The following is a 22,076-nucleotide window of genomic DNA, read 5'->3' as shown; positions in this document are numbered from 1 at the left end:
CACGCCTCTGAGGCTGCTGGGCCCCTTGGCTGCCCCTGTTCCTCCAGGAACACAACCTGTGGCTTTGTTTCCTTTGGATTTCTGTGTGTTCCCTGCACAAGTTTTGGTGTTGCCGCAGGACGTTCAGTCTTTGGTAAAGAATGTTGGCTTTGACTATGAGAAATTCTTCATCTTCTAGAGTCTCCTGGGAAGAATATCTTTCATCAGTTTATCCCTTACCATTTGGTTTTGATTGGCAATACCTTTTATATGGTCTGCACCTGCAGGCAGTGTATATTTGTCATCAATACTGAAAATAAAGCCATGGAAACCTAAGATAGATAGGCAGTATACCAACTTCGTTTTAAAGGGTTATTGCTAAAATTCTGAAATAGGACTCATCTTCTTTCTCTGATTTCTATACATAATCTTTTCAAAAGGAATAGAAGGAATCTCATCTCTCTCTTTCTGTTTTTTTCCCCAGAAGGTGAACGGGCTTTGCCATCGATACCAAAGTAAGTACTGCTTTGTGTGTCTTGTAATTCCTGTGCATTAGAAACTGGGAGGAAATCACTATGCTTTATTATCCATTTGCCTGAGTAATCAAATTTCTACGTATATGATTAGGAAACTAGAAAACAAATGTTTCCAGAAAGAAATCAAATCAATTGTAAATCATGTATTTAGGTTTAATCAAAAGTGTAAAATGAATTTTCCCTTTAAGTTCAGTAGAGAGCTCAAGAATAGTAGTGATCATATGAGGGAGGTCTGTTGTCAAACAGTCACTTTATAGTCAGTGACAATATTTATAAGAACCTGAAAATAGATACCATTCTGGCTATTTTACAAGTGAGAAAATTAAAGATATGTAGTTTATGTTAATTTTTAAATTTGTTTATGTCATGAATTTCATAGTAGATGTTTCAATCTGTACAAGTAAAAGAATGCCAAAACTTCTCTGTTCTCAGCCATTGTGCTAGGAATTGGGGACCAAACGAAAGTTACAATCTAGACATTCAGATATACAGGTAAATAAACAATTGCAGCTGTGTGCTGAGCACTCAGAGATTTGAAGAGAATCCCAAGGCACCTGCAGAGAATACAGCACCTGAGAGGCCACTGCATATAGGGATGAAGAGGGTAGAACCTGGGCATCACCTCTGTTCTGTCACTCTCTCTCCTCTGTCACCGGTCTACCACCAATTCCTTCCTTTCTGCTTCCTAACTATAAGATCCATCCACTTCACATTCCCACCGTCCCTCCCCGGTTTTCAGTTGTTATCACCTGTCTGGGCTCCTCCAGTAGACTCCTGTGTCGAGGTCCCCAAGACTGCCCCATTCAGTGATTCTCTAGAAGGAACTCCCAGGACTCAGCACGTAATCATACTCTCAGCTGTGATGTATGGCTGCCAGGGAATACAAAGCAAAATCGGCCAGGCAGAGAGCAATGGCATGAAGTCCCGAGGAAGCCAGGGGCAGGCTCCCAAGAGCCCTCTCTCAGGGACTCAGGTAGGGCGCACCTGATCCTCGGGAATGAGTTGTGATGACGTGGAGTGTTGTCTACCAGGGAAGCTAGTTGGAGACTCGGTGCCCCGGCTTTTATGGGGGCCTGGTCGTGTATGCACACTTTGCTTGGCATGTACCCAAATTCCAGACTCCCAGAAGGAAAGCAAGAGTTCAGCACGAACCATATTATTTGTACAAACAGTCTAAGGACAGTGGACCACACTTACTAGTTCGGGGTTGGTGGGAACCCTCCTAAACACCAGCCAAGGGCCCACCTCAGAGGATAGCAGTCTCAGGTCTTCTGGGTTCCCATTTTTCTGCACACCTCCTACCCACCTTTGCCTGTCCCGTTTTGCCTACCGTCCCATCCATTCCCTACAGCAGCAGAAGGGACCTTTCCTCTTGAACCCCTCGCGTGGCTGCTGCTGCTCTTAGATTCAGGCCACATCCTCCGCCAGCTGGCAGGAGGCTGCCCGACGGTCCCTGCCACCCCTCCAGCCTCCCCTCCCGCTCCTCATGCTCGCTCTGCAGTCACACTGAACTTCCCTCAGTTCCTGGAGTCCTCCGTCCTTCCTTCCCTCCAGCCTTGTCCTCAGCAGGGCCCTGCTCGAGTCTCATCCTGCATCCCTGCCTCTGGAAACCTCCCACCACCCCAGTCCCAGGAGCAGCCCTGTGTGTTTCCCTATAACTTATCTCACATTAAACAATCACCTCTCTGCTGCTCACACCCTGTGGCCTAGTTGATGGCCAGGGTCATGTGACGTGGTAGACCTGACACTGGGCAGTATCTGGCACACAGTAAGGTACACAGTAGCTGGGCAGGCGAGTGGAGGGATGGGCGAGACCAGCTTTCTCTTAGCTTTTAGGCCTTGTGTTTCACAAACTCAACAATATTTAATAGATATTTATTAATGTCCCACATCAGGCAAGGAACTAATGCTCATTGTATGTTCAATTGTGGAAAGTCTTTAAGAGATGACTTTGAGGATTAAAACACACTGGAATCATAAACACAGATAAAAAAGTGAGGAAGAAGGGAGTAGGTTTGAAGTGCCAAGAAATCCTAGAAAAACTGAACAAATAAAGCAAACTTTAAAAGAGCAGAATTTCCCCAAATCATAGAGCAGCAGACCTGTTATTGCCACTGATCAGAGAAGTGCAGATATCCCTGCAGTTGTAAGTTGGTTTGAAGTAGCATCCCAACCCACAGCAAAGGAAGACCCCGGTGTCCTATCAACAGGATACAGAGGCAGATGGTGTAACCTGCTTATTATGAATGTGTGCGCCTGTGACCTCCTGATAAACGTAGTTCAGAGATAGTGACAATAAGTCATGGAGCTGCAATAGAAGAGGAGCTGGTGATTTGTTAGAAAACAACTTTGGTTAAACTTTTATAATAAAGATACCATTTCACATATTCAGAGAATTCCATAAAAAGGAACTCAGGGCTATGGCTTTGTGCTGTAACCCTTAATTATAGAGGTTATGCAGTTGCATATTGAATATTTCTAGTTCTCAATGGGGATATACTATTTTAAGCTCCCGTATTACCTAATATAAATTCTATATACTAGGGAAAATTCTTACTTAGTACTTCTAGAGTAAAGGCTTATGTAGCAGGAAAAAGTTTTCTTTTATAAAAAGAGCAAAGTAACTTTGACATCTAAAGACTATAGGGTTCTGGGCTTCCCTGGTGGCGCAGTGGTTAAGGATCCGCCTGCCAATGCAGGGGACACGGGTTGGAGCCCTGGTCCGGGAAGATCCCACATGCCGCGGAACACCTAAGCCCGTGGGCCACAACTACTGAGCCTGCTCTAGAGCCCACGAGCCACAACTACTGAGCCCATGTGCTGCAACTACTGAAGCCCACACGCCTAGAGCCCGTGCTCCACAATGAGAGAAGAGAAGCCACCACAATGAGAAGCCTGTGCACCGCAGCAAAGAGTAGCCCCTGCTCACCGCAACTAGAGAAAGCCGTGCACAGCAACGAAGAACCAAAGCAGCCAAAAATAAATAAATAAATTGACTTAAAAATAAATAAAAGAAATGCAACAAAAATATTTTTAAAAATAAATAAAGACTATAGGGTTCCTTTTTTCTCTGTTTTACGCTTTTCCAAAAATTTTAAACTGAACTATGCTTGGATTTTTAAAAAATGTCACTGAAACCTTTGGCCAAAATGTTATTTTATGTGGGTGTTTATGTAAAACACTAACGTTGTCGAGCCGTTTCATGAAACAAATAACCGGATGCGTTAAGCTTACCTTGTTTCAGTCTGTAAATAATAACAGTATATGTCAGTGAGCTGCCTGCTCTTGGACGTGCTCGAAATTGAAGCAGGGCCAGTCGTGTAACAGTGTTTCACATTCGCATCTCAGTCCCAGGCATCGTTCCCTCTGTGGTATAACTTCGGCTACTCCCTTGCAGTCCAGCATCTAAATTAAAGTTAATCTAAGCCACGTACACCACATTCAGTGGTGTTATAGTTCAGCGTTCCTTCACTTCTCTGTCTTAATTTCTGGTCTTTAAAACATTAAAGCAGTCTGGTGACTTTAAGGGCCTCAGGTGGTAGAATCCAGTATTTTACAAAATCACCCCTCTAGACCGTGCAGTCTCCCTGGGAAGTGGCACAGTCGTCCTGATTCTGGGCAGCTCACGGTTTGAATGAATGCTGGCGGTGTGGTCTGAAGAGCGTGGCACTCACGGCTTTGCACCTCTGTTCCAGGCTGGCCAACAGCGAGAAGCAGGGCGTTCGGACCCACGCCGTCTCCGTGTCAGGTAAGAGGCCACACAGGCGTCAGGCAGAGGCCCCGCCGCCGTGGGAGGAAGTCGCCGTGTGTTAGACGTCTGCTCATTTGTATTAGGATTAGTTCTTTCTAGAACAGCTTATGAAAATTAAACATTAAAAATTAAAATTATTAATAATTTTTAAAATTTGCATAATTTTACCGTCATGAAATAGGTTTAAATGTAGCTCACTGATTTTTTTTAATATGAGACATACGTGTATAATACTCACAGGATTGTATAGAATTTCAAGTTATTTTTCAGTTTTAATTCCATGTTAATTATATTTAGAGTGAAAATTTTTACTTTTGAAACTGCCATTATAACTTATCTTTGTAATGTAGCAGAAATTAGCATAATATACTTTGTATATTTATTATTTTTTGAAGTTCAGGAAATGTGAAACATTTTTAAACAGCTTTTGTCTTTCACAATTAACATAAAATGGTGTTTGAATATTGCTTTTTTAAAAATATAGTTAAGATGTTGACATAAGCATTATCTTAACTATTTGCTGGTGTGATGAGTGTGGTGTGCTTCCCTTGATATGTTTTCAAAATACATGTGCCTTTTTTCCCCATTTAAAAATGTGGAAAATAGAGGAAAGGTGGGGAAAAAGCAAAAAGCATCTTCTATGGACCCAGGTTTGGTATCTTAAAATATTGATACATACACTACACGTGTATATTTATACATGTATGCGTATACATGTATATCCATACACACACATGTAATATGTTCTTATTATGTATGTCACATTTCTGAAATATAGCTTCCTAAAACTCTAGTATCTGACAATCTGACTTAGAAGAAATCGAATTCCTGTTAGTTTAATTTACCTTGAGTTAATTTTTACCTAAAATTTAGTTTTGTGCTTTTGCCTTGTTGATGACTGAATTATTTTCTAGTGTTCCAGTGTACAAATAGAATTGCTTTTTTTTTTTTTTTTTATTGTCCACAAACTTCCCACAGCCCCCTTCTCAAGAAATACCTGTGCTCGTATCCATATGCTCAGCAAGATGCTCCAGTGATGAACCGCGTGGGGCGGGTGTGTGGGGGCCGGAGCACTGCTGCTCAGGAAACTGATCCCTTCCTGATGGGGGGAGAGGAGTGTTAAGGGCTGGAGCTGGTACTGCTGGGCAGTGCCAGACGCCCGGCGGGCTGCAGGGTTGCCGGCACGCACTCCGCCTCCACCGGGCTCTCCGAACCCCCGCGGTGACGCGGGGCCGCTAAGCGCGCTCATCTCCAGCCTGTGGCGGGAGCAGGAGGTGCAGCGGACGGAGAGCAGGCCCTCCGGCGGAGCGAGGAAGGCCACCACGTGCCAGAGTGGCGAGGTGGTACGGGGCCCTGTCAGTCGCGGGCATCAAAGGCTGTTCCGTGGCATGTTCCATAGAAGAGGTGAGACTGAGCCCGCTTTGAGTAATTCGTAAGCGCCCTGGTCCCCTCCTTGCCAGACTGGAGGCAGGCACGGGAGTGAGGCCGTCGCCGCCGTGGCTGCCGCACGCGTGCTTCACAGCTGCCCCGCGTGATACAGAGCTGACACGCCCTGTTGGGCTCATCGTGACCCCAGCTAGTGATGAAACACAACACGCCTCACAGAAGCTTCAGGTCTTGTTCCTTCCATTTCCTGATGTCCTCAGAGTTTTTTCACAGCTGCTGCTCACAACACCTGCCGGTTTTACCTCTCCCAGCCAACCCCTCCTTTCTGAGTCCGCCTTCCTTGTTTCTCCCTGGTTATCCCCTGACTAGAAGCTCATGCTGCAGCCCCGTCTCTGCAGTAGCTGCCTGATGGCTACCGCCTTTACTGAACTTAAATAGGCGGGTCCCTGGGCAGAAACTTTCAGGAACGACTTACAGTCCATCAGACCAAGTTCTGACTCCTCGGCTCAGCCCCCAGCGGCCTTCCGTGGTCTGGGCACAGCCTGCCTCGCCGGCCCTCCCCCGCGTTGCTCTTCAGCCAAATAAAGCCGGGCGTCCAGCCCTCCGCCCCACCTCCTTCCCTCGGTCGGTCGTTCTGCTTGAGCTGCTCCGCCGTTTGGCATGTCCTTTTCATTGTCACTTGTCAAGGTCTTTCGTTCTTTAGATAGTCAGTGATGCCGTTTCACACGTGACCACCACTTTGGTGGTTCACCGAGACAGGCCAGAAAGAGCTCTCAGTGTCTTGTGGATATTCAGTGACGGGCCTGACGTCTTAGATGCCCGTTGATCCTTCGTCAGCCCGCCTATGGCTTGCTCCCTTTTGTGGAAGCGGACTCACTGTGCTTTATTTGTGTCTTCCACAGAGACTAGAGAATAACATCTCACCAGCCTGGCCAGCCAGGAGCTGTGCCTTGCACGTCGCCCATAAGTTATTAAGTTGACACCAGGAAAGCCGGTACTGTTGCTAAACCCCGGGGTTCTTCCTTACCTAGCAGCCTGGAAACCCGGCACCGCGTGGGTGTAGTGCTGACACTGAGGGGAGACCAACCCCCCCACCCCGGACCCTGCAGAGCGCCGCGTCTGCTCCCGCACCGCGAGCTGATCCGTCTCCAGGCTGGTGGGGTGGTGGTGAGGCTCAGTCTGTGTGCCGGCCGTGGGGACTTGTTTCTCTGTCAGGGTCCATCTCGTTTGGCCCCAGCAAACCCTACAAGGTGGATACTAGTCCAGTTTTACGTTTCCCGTTTTACGGTAATTCCGTCAACAGATACATCTGAGTGCCTGCCGTGTGCCAGGCACTGTTCCAGATGCTGGGGTACAATAGTGAACAAAGCCAGGCACTCCCCTTGTGGAGCCGACGTCCTGTGGAGGAGACAGACGGACACTGAGTTAAAATAAAGCAGGCAAATGGAGAGCGAGGGGTGGGACTGTTTAAGGTTGGGGTCAAGAGGAGTCTCTCTGAGCAGGTGACTAAACGCACACATTGCGCGACAGCGAGCGCTGAAGCAGCGACTTGGCAAACCCAGCGCCAGCCGGAGTGGCAGAGAGCAGGGCAGGCGAGGTCTCACACAGCTAAGAGGTGACGGGTCTCTATTAGGTTCTCAGTGTGCTGTGCACAGCGTTAGGTATTATCTCGTTCATCCCTACGACGATCTCACGAGGTCTTTGTCGTCTCCCCATTTCACAAATAGGAGGAAAGAAATTCAGAGAGGTGAACACACTTGTTCAGTGTCACACAACTTGAAAATGATGGAGCTAGGATTGAACTCAGGTCATTATTGTCCTCTGGGCTATATTGCCTTTCAATAAGAATTTAAGGGAGATTACCCCAGGTACAGATGAAGAATCACTTCAGAAGATGGAGAAAGTGGGACTTGTCTGATTCCCCTATTTACATTCATAACTGAAAAGTTCTTACCTGATCTTCAAGGCTGGCTTCAGATGCCGCCACCTCCTAGAAGCCTTCCCTGGCTACTCCAGGACTCTTCTTCCTCGGAGTTCTCTAGCCCACCATATGTCTCACTATTGTCGATAGTCTTTAAATAGATGTAATGATTTTAGAAACCTTCTTGTCCACTAGACCCTGCCCCCATCATAGGCAAAGACGTGTTTTATTTGTCGTTTATTGTCTGGGACATAGCGCTTAGTGATTGCCTTTAAATGAATCGGATGCCCCAGCAAGGTACGGAGAGGTGCTGGGACTTGGAGGAGTGTGCGCCACGCGCGGGAACAGGAGGAGCAAAGGCAGGGACCCCCCCCCAGAGCGAGCAGTGACCTTGAGAGTTGCTGGACTCTCAGACGCTTGCTGTGAGCTGGTCACTGTGAACTGTTCTGGACACACTCCTAGGTGGTTTTGGGTAAGGGGCATGGAGGCCAGCAAGCAGGGAGAATGGGGGTCTAGGTGCCTTCACTCCACGCACGGGAACAGGAGGAGGAAAGGCAGGGACCCCCCCAGAGCGAGCAGTGACCTTGAGAGTTGCTGGACTCTCAGACGCTTGCCGTGAGCTGGTCACTGTGAACTGTTCTGGACACACTCCTAGGTGGTTTTGGGTAAGGGGCATGGAGGCCAGCAAGCAGGGAGAATGGGGGTCTAGGTGCCTTCACTCCACGCGCGGGAACAGGAGGAGGAAAGGCAGGGACCCCCCCCAGAGCGAGCAGTGACCTTGAGAGTTGCTGGACTCTCAGACGCTTGCTGTGAGCTGGTCACTGTGAACTGTTCTGGACACACTCCTAGGTGGTTTTGGGTAAGGGGCATGGAGGCCAGCAAGCAGGGAGAATGGGGGTCTAGGTGCCTTCACTCCACGCGCGGGAACAGGAGGAGGAAAGGCAGGGACCCCCCCAGAGCGAGCAGTGACCTTGAGAGTTGCTGGACTCTCAGACGCTTGCTGTGAGCTGGTCACTGTGAACTGTTCTGGACACACTCCTAGGTGGTTTTGGGTAAGGGGCATGGAGGCCAGCAAGCAGGGAGAATGGGGGTCTAGGTGCCTTCAGACGGTTCTCAGCTCGTGATGACGGGGTACCAGGGCCTCCTTCCAATCTCATTGTAGGAGGAAATGTAGTTATCAGATCATCTCCAGTAAGGGCACACTTACAGTTGATGTTGAATACATGCAGAGTTTATCTCTGAAATCTAGACAAAGTTTCTCTATAAAAATAAGTATAAGGTTAACAGATTTACAAAAATATCTAGCAGAATAGTGCATTTCCTTGGGCACATTTCTCTGAGGGCCTAGAGTCATTTTTTTTAGCCTAAGTGTAAGTTTTTAGGAAACGTGTAAGCACACATTCTGGAGCTCAGTTAGAACTATAGTGGAGAGGTCGTTGCTTGTACTACAGACACGGGGTCTGTAAGTGGTCAGAGAGACTGGTGCCAGGATCGGGGCGGGGGGGGTGGGGGAGGCGTGCTTGAGCCACGTTCGTGTGGGTGAAGATTCCCTAGGAATATAGGTATTTCCGAGGAAAACCGATGAATAAAGCTGAATTCTAAATATTTCAAAGGTATAAACTTTGGTTTTTGTTTGGTTGGATTTTGTGTTTCAGGGTTCTGTTTTGTTTTTTAATAACCAGGCCCTTAATCAAGCAGTAGGACCTTAAGTGTAACAGAAATACAGGTAACGCATGATGGCCACTGCACTGTGCACGTGGCTCTTGTCACACATCTGGGTTGTAGTAATGGGATGGAGATCAGAAGACGATTTTCTCTCTTATGTGTCTGTCATGACAACCAGTGCAATGACCTCTTTCTTTTGTTAGAAATGTTTGGTTTGATTGCGTCTGCTGAGCCCTTGGTTGATGATCAAATGCACCACTTTGTGATGAAACTTTTTCAGTATTTATTATAAATTAAAAAAATTTTTTTTTTTACTTTATAACAGATTCTTCTGGTTTAGTTAATCATACAACATCATTCCAGTTATTTAAGATTACCTTTAGGTTTCTCAAGTTAGTGACTAAAAATTGTTCTAAACGAAAATAAACTTAGCAAAATAAATGTTATTTGCGTTAAGCTGCTTCATTACAAATTCTAAAGCAGTTACTTTATTTTTTTTTTTTTGAGATTGAAGTTTCATGTTTTTATTTGTTGAGAAGAAAGAGGTCATGTCAGCTAATCAGCTTCAACATACATAAATGCAATTCCCAAGCCTCTGAGTGCAGGGTTTAAAGAAGAGATTACAAAACCAACTCATTAAAAAGTACTGAGGGAGGTTCCTTGAATGTCTGGGTAAAGCTGGGTTCTACCAAATACAGGCTGACCACCCAAGTGGCCCCACAATGGGGGCTTACCGGCCCATTTAGGACGGGTCCAACAGACTGATTTTGGAATATTTTACTCTAAGAGTCAGGATAGTTTAATTGCATTTATTTAAGCATTCTGTTTGTACAGTGAAAATGGGAAGTGACTCTTTCTAGGGAAAATTGTGCATTTCTATTACCAAGCAGTTACTTTATATATGTAAAAGTAGTTTGTAAACTGTAAAGTTCTGTAAAATACAAAGTGGTATATGTATAGTCCATAATAATTATTTGCATTTTTTCCCCCTTTTTTTCTCACAGTCTCTGAAACACTAGGTCTGTTATTCATTCATTGCTCTTCCACTGCTTTGTAAATATAAGTACTGATAGTTATTTACATGTGAATGGGGCTCAGAGATTATGCCAGGCGCGTTCACAAGCACTGTCTTATTTGAAGCTCGGGACAGTCTTCCTCATGTTTCCACTTCATAGATGGGCTGAGGTGACGAGGCCTGGCTCACGTAGCTAGCAGTGGCAGAGAGCCGGATGGAAACCCAGATCTGGGCTCCAAACCCATCGCCTTTCCGTTAGAGCACACCGAGTCATTGGAAAGCTTGAGATGTCCGTGTGTAGAAGGGAGGAGTGGTTTTGGAAGAGTCTGAGTCTGATTTCAGGGTAGTTTTTCTCCCATTTATCAGGAATAGCATAGTCCTGACTCATTTCTGACTGTTCTGTTGGAATCCAAAAGTCTGCCCCGTTTTGAAGTTTGAAAGAGTTTCTTGTGTCTGGTTTACATCCTAGTTTCACTTGTGATAATGATAACACTGATTTAGAAGGTAGTCTCTGTCTGTGCTGAAAGCTTGATTTAAACGAAAGCTTTTAGGGATTTTTTTTGAAGTGCCCTAATAGAGTATTGTCGCCTAGTACGTGTGAAGTTAATTTTTGTAAATTATATGCCTTATGAAATAATTTAATCAAATTAATGCTACTGGTGATTTTTACGTGCACCGAGTTGAACGTATTGGGGGTTTGACATGTTCATAGTACTTGGCTTACTGGAAATTCTTTTAATTCCAACAGCCACGACTAGCGTTCTGTAGTCAGTCTGGCGTTAGGAGAGACGTTTAGCCGTCTCTGACCGGGTAGGGGCAGGGCGGTTGATCGTGTGGCACGTGAACAAGGAAGTGATCATGAAAATACACCATCACCACCACCCCACCCCCACCCCCACCGTGCTACTTCCTTCGTCCTAGCAGCCCTTCTCGCACCATTGTCACAGCATCTGAACTCTCTTTGCCTCTGTCGAGATTTGAGGGTGCTCCTTGATGATGTCCCTCACCTCTCTGGCTTCTAAGGGAGTTGAGAAGAATACTCTGGAGTCACACGGGTGCTGAAGCGTCTACATCATGTGTTGTAGAGTAACACCCAAGAAGGACCCGGAGCCAGATGGCTTCCTGTTCCTCACCCTGGAATTGGACTGAACCTCTCAGCTGCAGGCCTGGAGACAGGCAGACACTTGTAGGACCCCCAGGGGGGAGTAGCCTGAGACACTTTCAGATGAAAAAGAGCCCGAGTGAGATCGGAGCAATCATGAGCACAACAGAAATTTAAAGAGGATATTTACTTCTGTAAACTCTTTCCAGGCCGCATGGATCCGTCCTCTTAGTCCTGTGAACTCAGCGTCCAGACTAGAGTGTGACCACCCCCTCCTAATAGCCTCCGCATAGCAAGGGACAGTGCGGTGCTTCCCTCAGGAGAGCACTTTGAGCCAGGGTGCATTTTTTGTCTGTATGAAAGCGTGCTTCACGGTGGCCAGTGTTTGGGTTTATTTAGCTGATGAGCCATCTTAATCCTCTTGCTAAAATTATTAACACATTAATAAATAAACTTTAATAATCTTCCTAAAATTTATTACTACAAGAAGCCCAAGTATCATCTTGTTAAACATAAAAACAGATATTGCTAACATCCGAAGACCCAGTTTTTTCCCGCGCCCCCCCCCCCCCCCCCCTTCACAGAGAAAAATTTTAAAGGAAGGCTTGAAACTTTTAAAATGTGAATCTGGAATTTGACCTCACAGGTTTCTAGTAGCATGTCGTGGCTGCATCATATTGTGGAATTTGTTAAAATCAACCGCATGAGTCAAGATAAAATGCATTTGATATTTTTACAAGCAAGAGGCCATGTGAATGGGTGGATATCGTCATGCTTTTGAATTCTTAGCTTTTTAACTCTTTGTCATGGGAAGCTCCAGACGCACACAGAAGCAGAGCGAGTAGATTGTGTAGCGATCCTCCAGGCTCGTCACCCAGGTTCAGCAGCTGAAAACCAGCCACACCTCACCTCTGTCCCCACCCACACAGACACACACTCCCCACAGATGGTCTCAAGCGCCCCGAAGGCATATTCCTCTGTAAACATTTCTAAAAGACAAAGACTTTTTAAAAACAACATTACTACACTGTAAGAACAGGAATTCCTTAATACCAGCGGTCTGGTCAGTGCTCGGATTCCCTGATTAAGGCATTTTCACACTTGGTGTCGTCCAGTCTGGGGTCAGACAAGCAGGGCTGGGTGAACTTGGCTGCGTCTCCTGTCTCCTCCTGTCTCTGTGCGCTGCCGCCCCCCTTCTTTTTTTCTTGATCGCAGTTTATCTGTTGAGGAAATCGTGTCCTGTACGCTGTGCCCGACACTCTGGGTCTGGCCAAGTGCCGTTCCATGATGCTGTGTTGAGCGGGTCCCCCTCCAGCCCCTGTATTCCTCCTGACTTACCTACAGCCTGGTCGTTAGGATCGAGAGGAGTTTGGTCAGATTTGGACTCAAAGACTTGTTTTTGGACTTGTTTTTACAAGACCACGCATAGGTGCTGTGTAACATCTGGCTGCTGTCTCTGTGACGTTAAGCCGATCCGTAGGTTCAGAGAGTCTGTGTTTCACCTCGTGGCTCTGGCAGCTACTGATGTTTGTGCAGGGATTTCATTCGGGGCCACAGCATGGCCACGGGTGCATTCACGTCATCTTCGTTTATTTCGCTGTTATACTTCTTTTTTTTTTTTTTTTTTGGCTGCTTTGGGTCTTCGTTGCCGCACACGGGCTTTCTCTAGTTGCGGCGAGCGGGGGCTACTCTTCGTTGCGGTGCGCGGGCTTCTCACTGCTGTGGCTTCTCTTGTTGTGGAGCACGGGCTCTAGGCGCGCGGGCTTCAGTAGTTGTGGCTCGTGGGCTCAGTAGTTGTGGCTCACAGGCTCCAGAGCACAGGCCCGGTAGTTGTGGCGCATGGGCTTAGTTGCTCCGCGGCATGTGGGATCTTCCCGGACCAGGGCTCGAACCCGTGTCCCCTGCATTGCCGGGTGGATTCTTCACCACTGTGCCACCAGGGAAGCCCCGCTGTTATACTTCTAAAGACAGCCTTCGCTCATCAGCTGTTCAGTTGCCCTGAGAAATGGGTGACCGATAAGTATGTTTGCCAACCACCCCCCCCACGCCCCCACCCCACCCCATCCCCGCCCGACCTCCCTGCTCTCCTTGGCCAGTGCCCCAGGCTCACCTCTGCTCTGGAAAGCTTTTTAGCAAACGACTCCTTCCATATTTAGAGGTGCAGCCCCACAGGAAAACACTCCCTGTCCTGCGTCTGCTCTGAGTTTTTTCTCCATGGCACTTACATGTTGATGTACCACACAGTTTACTCACTTAATCATCTTTTCCCCAACCCAGAACGTAAGCTCAACAAGGAAAGAATGGGGGGGCCTGTTTCACTGCTGTAGCCGCAGCACGTACACAGTGTGCTGTTAGCTCATGGTAGGTGTTCAGCAAACATAATTAAAGTAGTCATCTTGGATAAAATAAAGGAAGGGTCCTAACACTTTTTTTTATGGTGTGGATAATATTCTTGTTATTACTCAAAAAAAGTTATGCTTATATTTTTTAAAAAGTATTTGCCTTTTAAGTTAATATGAAGAATATTCATTACCTTAGTTTCGAAATAAGATAAAAAATTGAAAGGTAGGAATAGCTTGCGCCTACGGAGCGGTTGTCCTGCGCCGGGTGCCCTGGGAATTCATGGAATCCTCTCTGCATCTCTTTACTTGAGGAAGCTTCTGTTACTGCCTCATTTTACAAATAGGAAAACAGAAACAGAAGTTGGGTAACTTTTCTAATGCCATGGGGTGAGTAGTGGAGCCAGAATCTGAATCCAAATAGAGATTTTTGTATATTTTATTTTTCCATAATTTCACACATAGAGGATGGTCGTAAGAATAGTAAAGTGAAGTCTCATATGTTCTTTACTCAAACTCACTATGTCTATATTTTGGCCCACTTGCTTTCTCCTTCCCTCTACTTTTTTTTTCTTTTTTAAAATTGAAGTATAGTAGATTTACAATATTGTGTTAGTTTCAGGTGTAAAACAAAGTGATTCAGGGTTTGTTTTGCAGATTATTTTCTATTATAGGTTATTACAAAATAGTGAGTATAATTGCTGTGCTATACAGTAGGTCCATGTGGCTTATCTGTTTTATATGTAGCAGTGTGTATCCGTGCATCCCGTACTCTGAACTTATCTCCCCACATCCCCCTTTGATAATCATAAGTTTGTTTTCTGTGTCTGAGTCTGTTTGTTTCGTAAGTAGATTCATTTGTATTATTTTTTAGATCCCACATATAAGTGATATCATACAATATTTGTCTTTGTCTGACTTGCTTCATGTAGTATGATAATCTCTAGGTCCATCCATGGTGCTGCAAATGGCATTATTTCATTCTTTTTTTATGGCTGAGTAATACTCCATTGTATATATGTACCACATCTTCTTTATCCATCTCTCTGTCGATGGACATTTAGGTTGCTTCCATGTCTTGGCTATTGTAAATAGTGCTGGCTATGAACATTGGGGTGCATGTCTCTTTTCGAATTAGGGTTTTCTCCAGATATATGCCCAGGAGTGGGATTGCTGGATCATATGGTTGTTCTGTATTTTATTTTTTTAAGGAATCTCCATACTGTTCTCCATAGTGGCTGTATCAATTTACATTCCCACCGGCAGTGTAGGAGGAGGGTTCCTTTTTCTCCACACCTTCTCCAGCGTTTATTATTTATAGACTTTCTGGTAATGGCCATTCTAGCCAGCGTGAGGTAATATACCTCAATGTAGTTTTGATTTGCATTTCTCTAGTAATTAGCAGTGTTGAGCATCTTTTCATGTGCCTATTGGCCATTTGTATGTCTTCTTCTTCTTCTTTTTTTTTTTTTTTTTTTTGAAACATTTGAAAGCAAGTTGCAGACATGGTATGCCCCTTTACTTATAAATGTTTCAGTGTGCATTTCCTAAGACCAACGACATCCTCTCAGACAGTCACAGTGTCATTACCAAAACCAGGGAATTTGACACTGATAGAATGCTCTTATCTTGTCTACAGTCTGTGTTCTTGTTTCATCTCAATGACCTCTATAGCTATCGCCCCTCCACCCCATCCGGAATTCTGTCCCGCCTGGCACAGGGCACTGTTTTCGTGTTCTTAGCTGATAAAACACAGGGAGCTGCCCTCTGGAGTCATCACACAGGAAATTGAGTGTGTGCTAAGGGGAGAAGATGGAACAGTGCACATTGTTGGGATAACAGCACACCCTGTGGGAACGTGACCACGTTGTCTGTTTCAGTTCTTCTCATTTCTGTTCCTAACTGATGGCCGTAAGTTGTTGCCGTCTTCATCCTGACCCTGCTCTCCCTGGGGCCACACCTGGAATCCTTACCTTTCTTGATGGGACCCTGTGGATCTGCAGTTAAGTTGTGCATGCCCACTGCATCTTTTCTGTCACATGGTGTCACCGCTGCATTTTAAAGGGTTATACATCCCTTGTTTTGACTCTAGTTTGACTTGTCTGCTCTTGCCCTTAGCGTACTGCAGTTGTTTCTTCTCTGTTCTACTGTCCTGGGTGCTTGTTCATCCAGCAAGTGCCTCATACAGAGAGAATTGACTTTCAAGTGAGTTTTCAGCACATGAATGAGAGTGAATGAACAAAGGATGCTGGTAGGCGGGGGAGGGGCTTTGCAACCTATGTATTCAGATGTTCTTATGTTTTTTATGTTAAGGCAGTTTATTTAAGGTGTACACTTAAGGTCTGTGTCTTTGCTGATGATTTGGGGGAAAGTGCTTATAAAGCTCTTTCACAAATCAGGATCTGCTAGTTTTCTGCAATTTTTTTCTTTGTGGTTGAATGTTAGATGTTCACAAGAATCTTGAATTATTTATTGGTCTTCGTTGTTTGTCTCATTTCATTTTGTTTCAGTTTTGTTATTTGTAAAGGTATCTGTACCTTTACTTGGCTGGCTTTGTGGAGCTGGCTGACTCTCTTTATGTCTTGCTAAAAGTTTCTGTGTCTAGTGCTAATCTTTCCTAAGAGGGAAAATTGCATTTTAAAATATTAATATGTTTCTTAAAACTCAGTTATATTAAGAAATCAAGTGTGCCAGTAGTCACATAAAAGCATTGCAATTTTGTCTTTGTTTTTATAGGTATGCCTTAAAATATAAGTTTGCTCTTGTATTAAAATGTGTTTCTGTTTTTCTCTTTCCTCCTCCTGCCTCTTTATAAAGGAGTCAGTCACTGCCAACATAAAGTTAAGAAAGCTAGGCGCTTTCTCCCTTTGGTCTTCTGTTCCCACGAACCTCCTTCTGCTGGTACTGCACTCATCTTTGCACAGACTCTTACTAACCACAGCGCCGCAGGCAGCAGCCTAACCAGATGCTTGTAGATTATCCTGAGCGGGTGTGCCTGTACTGGGGGTCAGTGAGTGCTGTCCACTGCCCGGCAGCGGTACTGTGGGCCGCTCTCCTCATAGAAGACTGTTTGCCCGTTTGCTGGTTTTTAAATGCATGACAGGGCGAGAAGTCTCTTCCCGGTTTCCCCCGTGGGATCTTAGTGTTGTACCAAAGGGGCCAGCAGGTACCTTTGCCTCGTGGGTTTCCTGACCTGGCATGCGATTAATGGAGAAGGATGGTCCGAGTGAGCCCCGGGGGTCTGCCTTTCCTGCCTCGGGGGCAGATACTCAGGGTGCTGCAGAGCAGAGGCCACGGGGGGAGTTTTCTAGCAAAGGGAAGATGATCTGTAACAGCTGGAAGAGTCATTTCTACAAACACTGTATAAATGTAAGTGGAAGCTCGCCAGCAGAGCCTCAGGTGCTGTGCTCCTTAAGCTTCTTTGGAGAGGCTGGAATCCTGGGCAGGCTTGCTGAGGGCTGTTCCCTGCTTATTGTGTGGGGTACACATTAATGACCCATGGTGTTCATTTCTAAGAGGATACAAATTCCTTTTGTGGAAAGTAGAGTCATTTTTAACATTTAACTGAGAAGCAGTCAAATCAGTTTTGCTTAATGTGGCAGAAACACACTTAAACTGCTATTTACTTGGGGTAACGTGTGGACGGCTTAAAACTCGCATTAATGCCCTTAAGTCAAGTAAACATGCTAACTCCTATGATCTTTCTTTTATCTTTTGAATTAGACTGGGGGGGTAATTTTTGTGTTTTCCTTACACTTTGATTTGCTTGTCATTTTAATAGCGTTTTCCCTCTCTCCCTCCCTCCCCTCCCCTCCCCCCCCTCCCCTCTCTCTCTCCTCCCCCTTTCTTTGCATGCCACCCGGATCTGCAGATGAAATTAGTGGGGACGGTAATATTTATTTTCATGTTTGTGTTATTAATATAATTATTTATGGATATAAATATCATTCAGTATTTAATGCAAGGCAAAATGTGGCTTTGATCCAACAAAACAAGTATGAAAAAACCATGGTGTGAGTCAGCAATCTCTTCAGAATTATTCAGGGCTTTGACATGGGAAGGGTAACTGTCAGTTTCTTTACTGCGTCTCAGTGGTAAATGCAAGTTGTATCTATTCATAGCGAATTTTAGAAGTGAAGAAAAATTGTCAAAACGGAATCATTCAGCAGTACATGGGAGAAATTTGCACACTCCTCCGCACGTACGTATGTAGTAATTGTTAGTTTGGGAGTGAGGTAGTGGAAAGGAAAGAAGGAAAAGTGATTTTTAAGAGTCAAACAGACTAAAATAATTAGAGAACCATCAACAGGAGTGATAATGAGTATTTTTCAGGCAGCCGAGGTTATCACTTTCATAAACTAGAAATTTAGAAGTCACGTGTAGTGTCTTGTTTTCCATTTCCTTTGTGTACTGCCTGCACGAAGCTTTGTACTCTTACGATAAGGAGTAAGGTTTATAAACTAAAATTAAGGGGGGTTGCATGTTTCCTCACGATTAATGAAAGAATGCTTTCACTGAAGAGCCCATCTGTGCTTGCGTGTGTGTCTGCTTGACGACTTGAGCACCGTGAGCAGAGTGCTTGCAGTGAGACGTCTGGACTAAATGCGACTTGGAAAGCGCCTTGCCTCCGGGGACCTCCAGCTCGAAGCTCTGCGCCTCGTTTCCGGGCCGACTCCTTGGTGGTTGCTGGGTGGCCGCCCCCCACGTGCGTGCCCTTCACCAGCGAGTCTCCCGGCAGGGGTTCAGAGCATGATGGGTGTTCTCCTCCCTGTCGTGCGGGTGAGGACACTGGTGACCAGTCCAGGGCCGCTGGGTGAGTGGTCAGGTCCCAGGCTCCAGCCTCGCCCCGTCCTGTCACCAGCTGGCCAGTTGGGTGACCTGGAGCAAAGCACTTCATCTCTGGAGTCTTCATCTGTAAAAGGCCTTGATGGTTGTTGTGAGGATGACCGTGAAAGCATAAAAATTTCAACAAATGTGTATTAACAAGTGGTTATTACCACATTATTTATCTAAAGAAAACATCGTGCATTTTCCCCACATTTGAATTTCCCAATACTGTGAATTAGAGTGAGTATTATTATCGCCATTTTACAGGTGAATAAGCTGAGACTTCCACAGACTCAGGCCTGTGGGCCAAATACGGCTCACCTCTGTGTTTGTATTGCTCCTTGAACTAAGAACGATTATTACAGTTCTTAATGGTTGGGGGTAAAATCAAAGAATAGTACCTGGCATCAAAACTATGTGAAATTCAAACTTCTGTGTCCATCAGTAAAGTTTTGCTGGAACATAGTGACACGTTCACTCATGACGTGTCTGCTCACCCCTGCAATCTGAACAGCAGAGTTAAGTTGTTGCAGTGGCCACTTTGTGAGCAGTGAAGTCTAAAATACGTACTGTCAGACCTTTTGCAGAAAAAGCTTGCCGACCCCGGTGCAGGTCACAGAGCACAGCGGGGCCCCCTTCCTGGCTTCCTGAAAGCCCTCCTGCCCCTGCCCGCCCCCCCCCCCCCAAAGCCGGTCGCCACTTCCAGGGCTCACGGCAGGGTCACATGTGCAGGTGGGGTGAGAAGTTGTGATGTTGCTTGGTCCCACTGAATTGCTGAGCAATCCCGTGACTGTGCACGCGTTGCCCTGGGGGTGGTGACTCATCAGGCCTCCTGAAGGCAGCAGGGCACGGGCCAGAGGCTGTCGTCAGAAGCCAGAAGCGTGTTGGTGTCAGGCCCCGAAGGGCAGGTGGAGGAGGTGGAGAGGGAATCACCGGGCCTGCCCCTCTTCCCCGAGGGGGAGTGAGCGGGTGGTCGGCTCCTGAGAGCTTTGTGGGCCTGCAGGCTCCGGTGCACTTCCCTTTGTTTACAGCCGAGCGTCCGCTGCTCTGTCCCTCTCCAGCTGGAAACTGACCCCTTCATGGTGACTCCGGAGGCTTCAGGCTCTTTGCGTGACGGAGCACGACAGGCGTGTCACTGGTTTCAGTAGTGACTTCACTAGGCCTCTTTTACCTTGTTTTAAAACAAGAACCTTGTACCTTTCTCTCCTAATTTCTGAGCTGAAGGTTTCTGCCCTTTTAACGTGTCTTCCCCTCATTTTTATTTTACCACGTCTTAAGATACCAACCCTTTCAAATTACAGTGTTATCCAAGGTTTCAGAAGTCTCCATCCATTTTTCAAAATGTTTACTTTGAAATATTTGACTCATGGTCCTAGAATTGTCTCCCAAGTGCACAGGCCCAGATAAGCCTTCCAGGGATGCCCATGTTGGGGGTGAAGTCCCAGAACATCCTTAGGGGAACACTCCGAGGTTTCGAAGCATCAGGTATCTGGTCTCACAAATAAAAGTCCCCAGAAACGTTTTGGGAGATAATAAAGAACGAAGCACAGAACACGGCAGCCCAGGAGCTCTGCTGGAGCGCTGCTCGCCGTGCCAGCCGCCGCTGAGTGGCTGGGGACCGTGAGAAACTTAGGATGCCTCTGGGGGCCCCAGCTTCCTGCCTGGGAAACGGGGATGACGATAGCAGTACCACCATGTACGACGTTCCTGAGGATTAAATGACGATACGTGTAGTTGTTTATGACCGTGTCTGGCGTTATGGTGGGCGCTCCATTAGTTGTCATCCTGGTCAAGTGGAGAATGCAGAGCTGCTTTCCTTTATTTGTGACGAGATCTTTGAACCTGTTTCCTTTTCCTTTATATTTTTCTTCGTTTATGTCATTATTTTGGAGGCCAGGCGGTTTCAGGGTGGACTCCAGTTTTTCAGGGGCCCTTGAGTATGTAAAAGTACCTCTCATCTCAGTGTCATACTGTCCCATAATCCTAAAAACCAGGAAAGAAAAAAAGAGAAAATAGAACCAAATCAGTATCAAGAATTCTTAGAGAAATATGCCGAGCATCCCCACTTGCAAAGCCCTATATAGAAGGTTACGGTAAAACCTTTGTAGTTCCACGTGCCTTCAACAGTGTTGATTGACCCTGCTGCATAAGAACCAACTCAAGAAGGACACAGCAGCAAAAATTCTCTGTTCACGTGACGTCACGGTACCCATAGCCACACCCACGTGTCGTCATGAGTAATGCTCAGGGAGCTTGGATAATCCCCAGAGTTCTTTTGTAGAATTCACATAGCACCGAAAGAAAAAAACTGCAGGCTTTTTCTTGTGATTGTGTGAATTAATGCAAGTGTATGCAAACTTGGTTTTTCCCACGTCACTTTTGTGTGTTAGCCTGATACATGAGCCATTTTCTTCTTACTCCTTGAAGCTGGTTCAGAGTTGGTATCCCTGCTGAGAGTTGTATAAGAAGAGGCAGTCCGGGAAGCCCTTACAGTCCCACCAGGAAGGCTCCTTCCAGAGGCCTCAGCAGGAAGGGAACCAAGGAGCCTCCCACCTGTGTGCAGGGCCGCGCCACAACTTCATGTGCCTCTCTGTAATCCTCACCACAGCCCCACCAGGTGGACGTGCTCTCATTGGGCACGTGAGGGCACAGCTGAAGCGCAGACAGGTTCAGCGGCTTCTGGGGTGGAGCAGCGCCCAGACGCGCAGCTGTGGCTGGCCTGGCTTCCTCGCCTCCGGGTCACGGGGAGCGCCGTCCCCTCCTGCACTGTTGAAGGGCACTCCTCCCTTTCGTTCAGCAAGTGCTTACTGGGTGCCTCCCGGGCCGGCCCTGGTTTGGACGCTGAGAACACAGCAGTAAACAAGGTACATACAGCAGGGCCCACTGCCCTGGGGGCTCTGCTCTGGATGGGGGCACACGGTTGACAAGGAACCAGAGGACCGTCAGAGGGTTGGTAGTGATGGGCCCCGAGCAAAACATGTCAGGCAACGTGATCGAGAGAGATGGGGGTGAGGAGGGGTCTCTGAACAGGTGACACTCAGGTGGCAGACACCATTACCCACAGAGACGGAGGGACAGGCGGTCAGTGACCCCAACAGCCTTGGGAAACTTCAGTGCCCGCGGAGTCGATGGGTCCCTGATATCTCCTTAATAGAGCTGAGAGCCAGGTGCAGGGGGTGTTGAAGATTCCGGAGCAAATCTGGTAGCAGGGCGGCAGAGGCAAGAGATCCGGGCAGTTTCACTGCCAGAATCCGGCCCCTCAGGGTCAGCTAATGTGTTTGGCCTCTAAGGGTGTGTGCTTTGCGTGAAAGGGGGCAGCAAGGGTGGGTCTGTGGTTGCAGGAAATTGAGCCTTAGTTGCATGTGCTCTGAGAGAGGGGCGTGAGGGGAGCTCATCTGGCTGCAGACAGAGTGAGTGGCTGAGTGTCCGTCTGTGGGGCCTTAGCACCGGCACATTCCCCCGCTTAGCCCTTTCCTTGCCTCTGCCTTAGCACCACCTCCATCCCCAAATTGCATCTCACCTTACACAAAAGCAAGGCTATCGGCCTAGGAACCA

General features: G+C 46.7%; 1 protein-coding gene across 11 annotated transcripts in view; it reads left to right on the top strand.

Annotated features, from left to right (window-relative positions):
* PTK2 (protein tyrosine kinase 2) overlaps nucleotides 1-22,076 on the top strand; it is a 255,666-nt gene that overhangs the window by 158,509 nt on the left and 75,081 nt on the right. For all 11 annotated transcript variants that reach the window (XM_068525379.1, XM_068525378.1, XM_068525376.1 and 8 more), the window contains 2 exons: nucleotides 464-494; nucleotides 4,211-4,263. In XM_068525379.1, coding sequence (XP_068381480.1) covers nucleotides 464-494; nucleotides 4,211-4,263 — 84 coding nt within the window. The remainder of the gene's footprint in view (nucleotides 1-463; nucleotides 495-4,210; nucleotides 4,264-22,076) is intronic.

The sequence above is a fragment of the Eschrichtius robustus genome, chromosome 17, assembly GCF_028021215.1.
Source record: "Eschrichtius robustus isolate mEscRob2 chromosome 17, mEscRob2.pri, whole genome shotgun sequence".
Taxonomy (NCBI): domain Eukaryota; kingdom Metazoa; phylum Chordata; class Mammalia; order Artiodactyla; family Eschrichtiidae; genus Eschrichtius; species Eschrichtius robustus.
The sequence above is the reverse complement of the archived record's forward strand: the minus strand, read 5'-3'. Positions and strand labels throughout refer to the sequence as shown.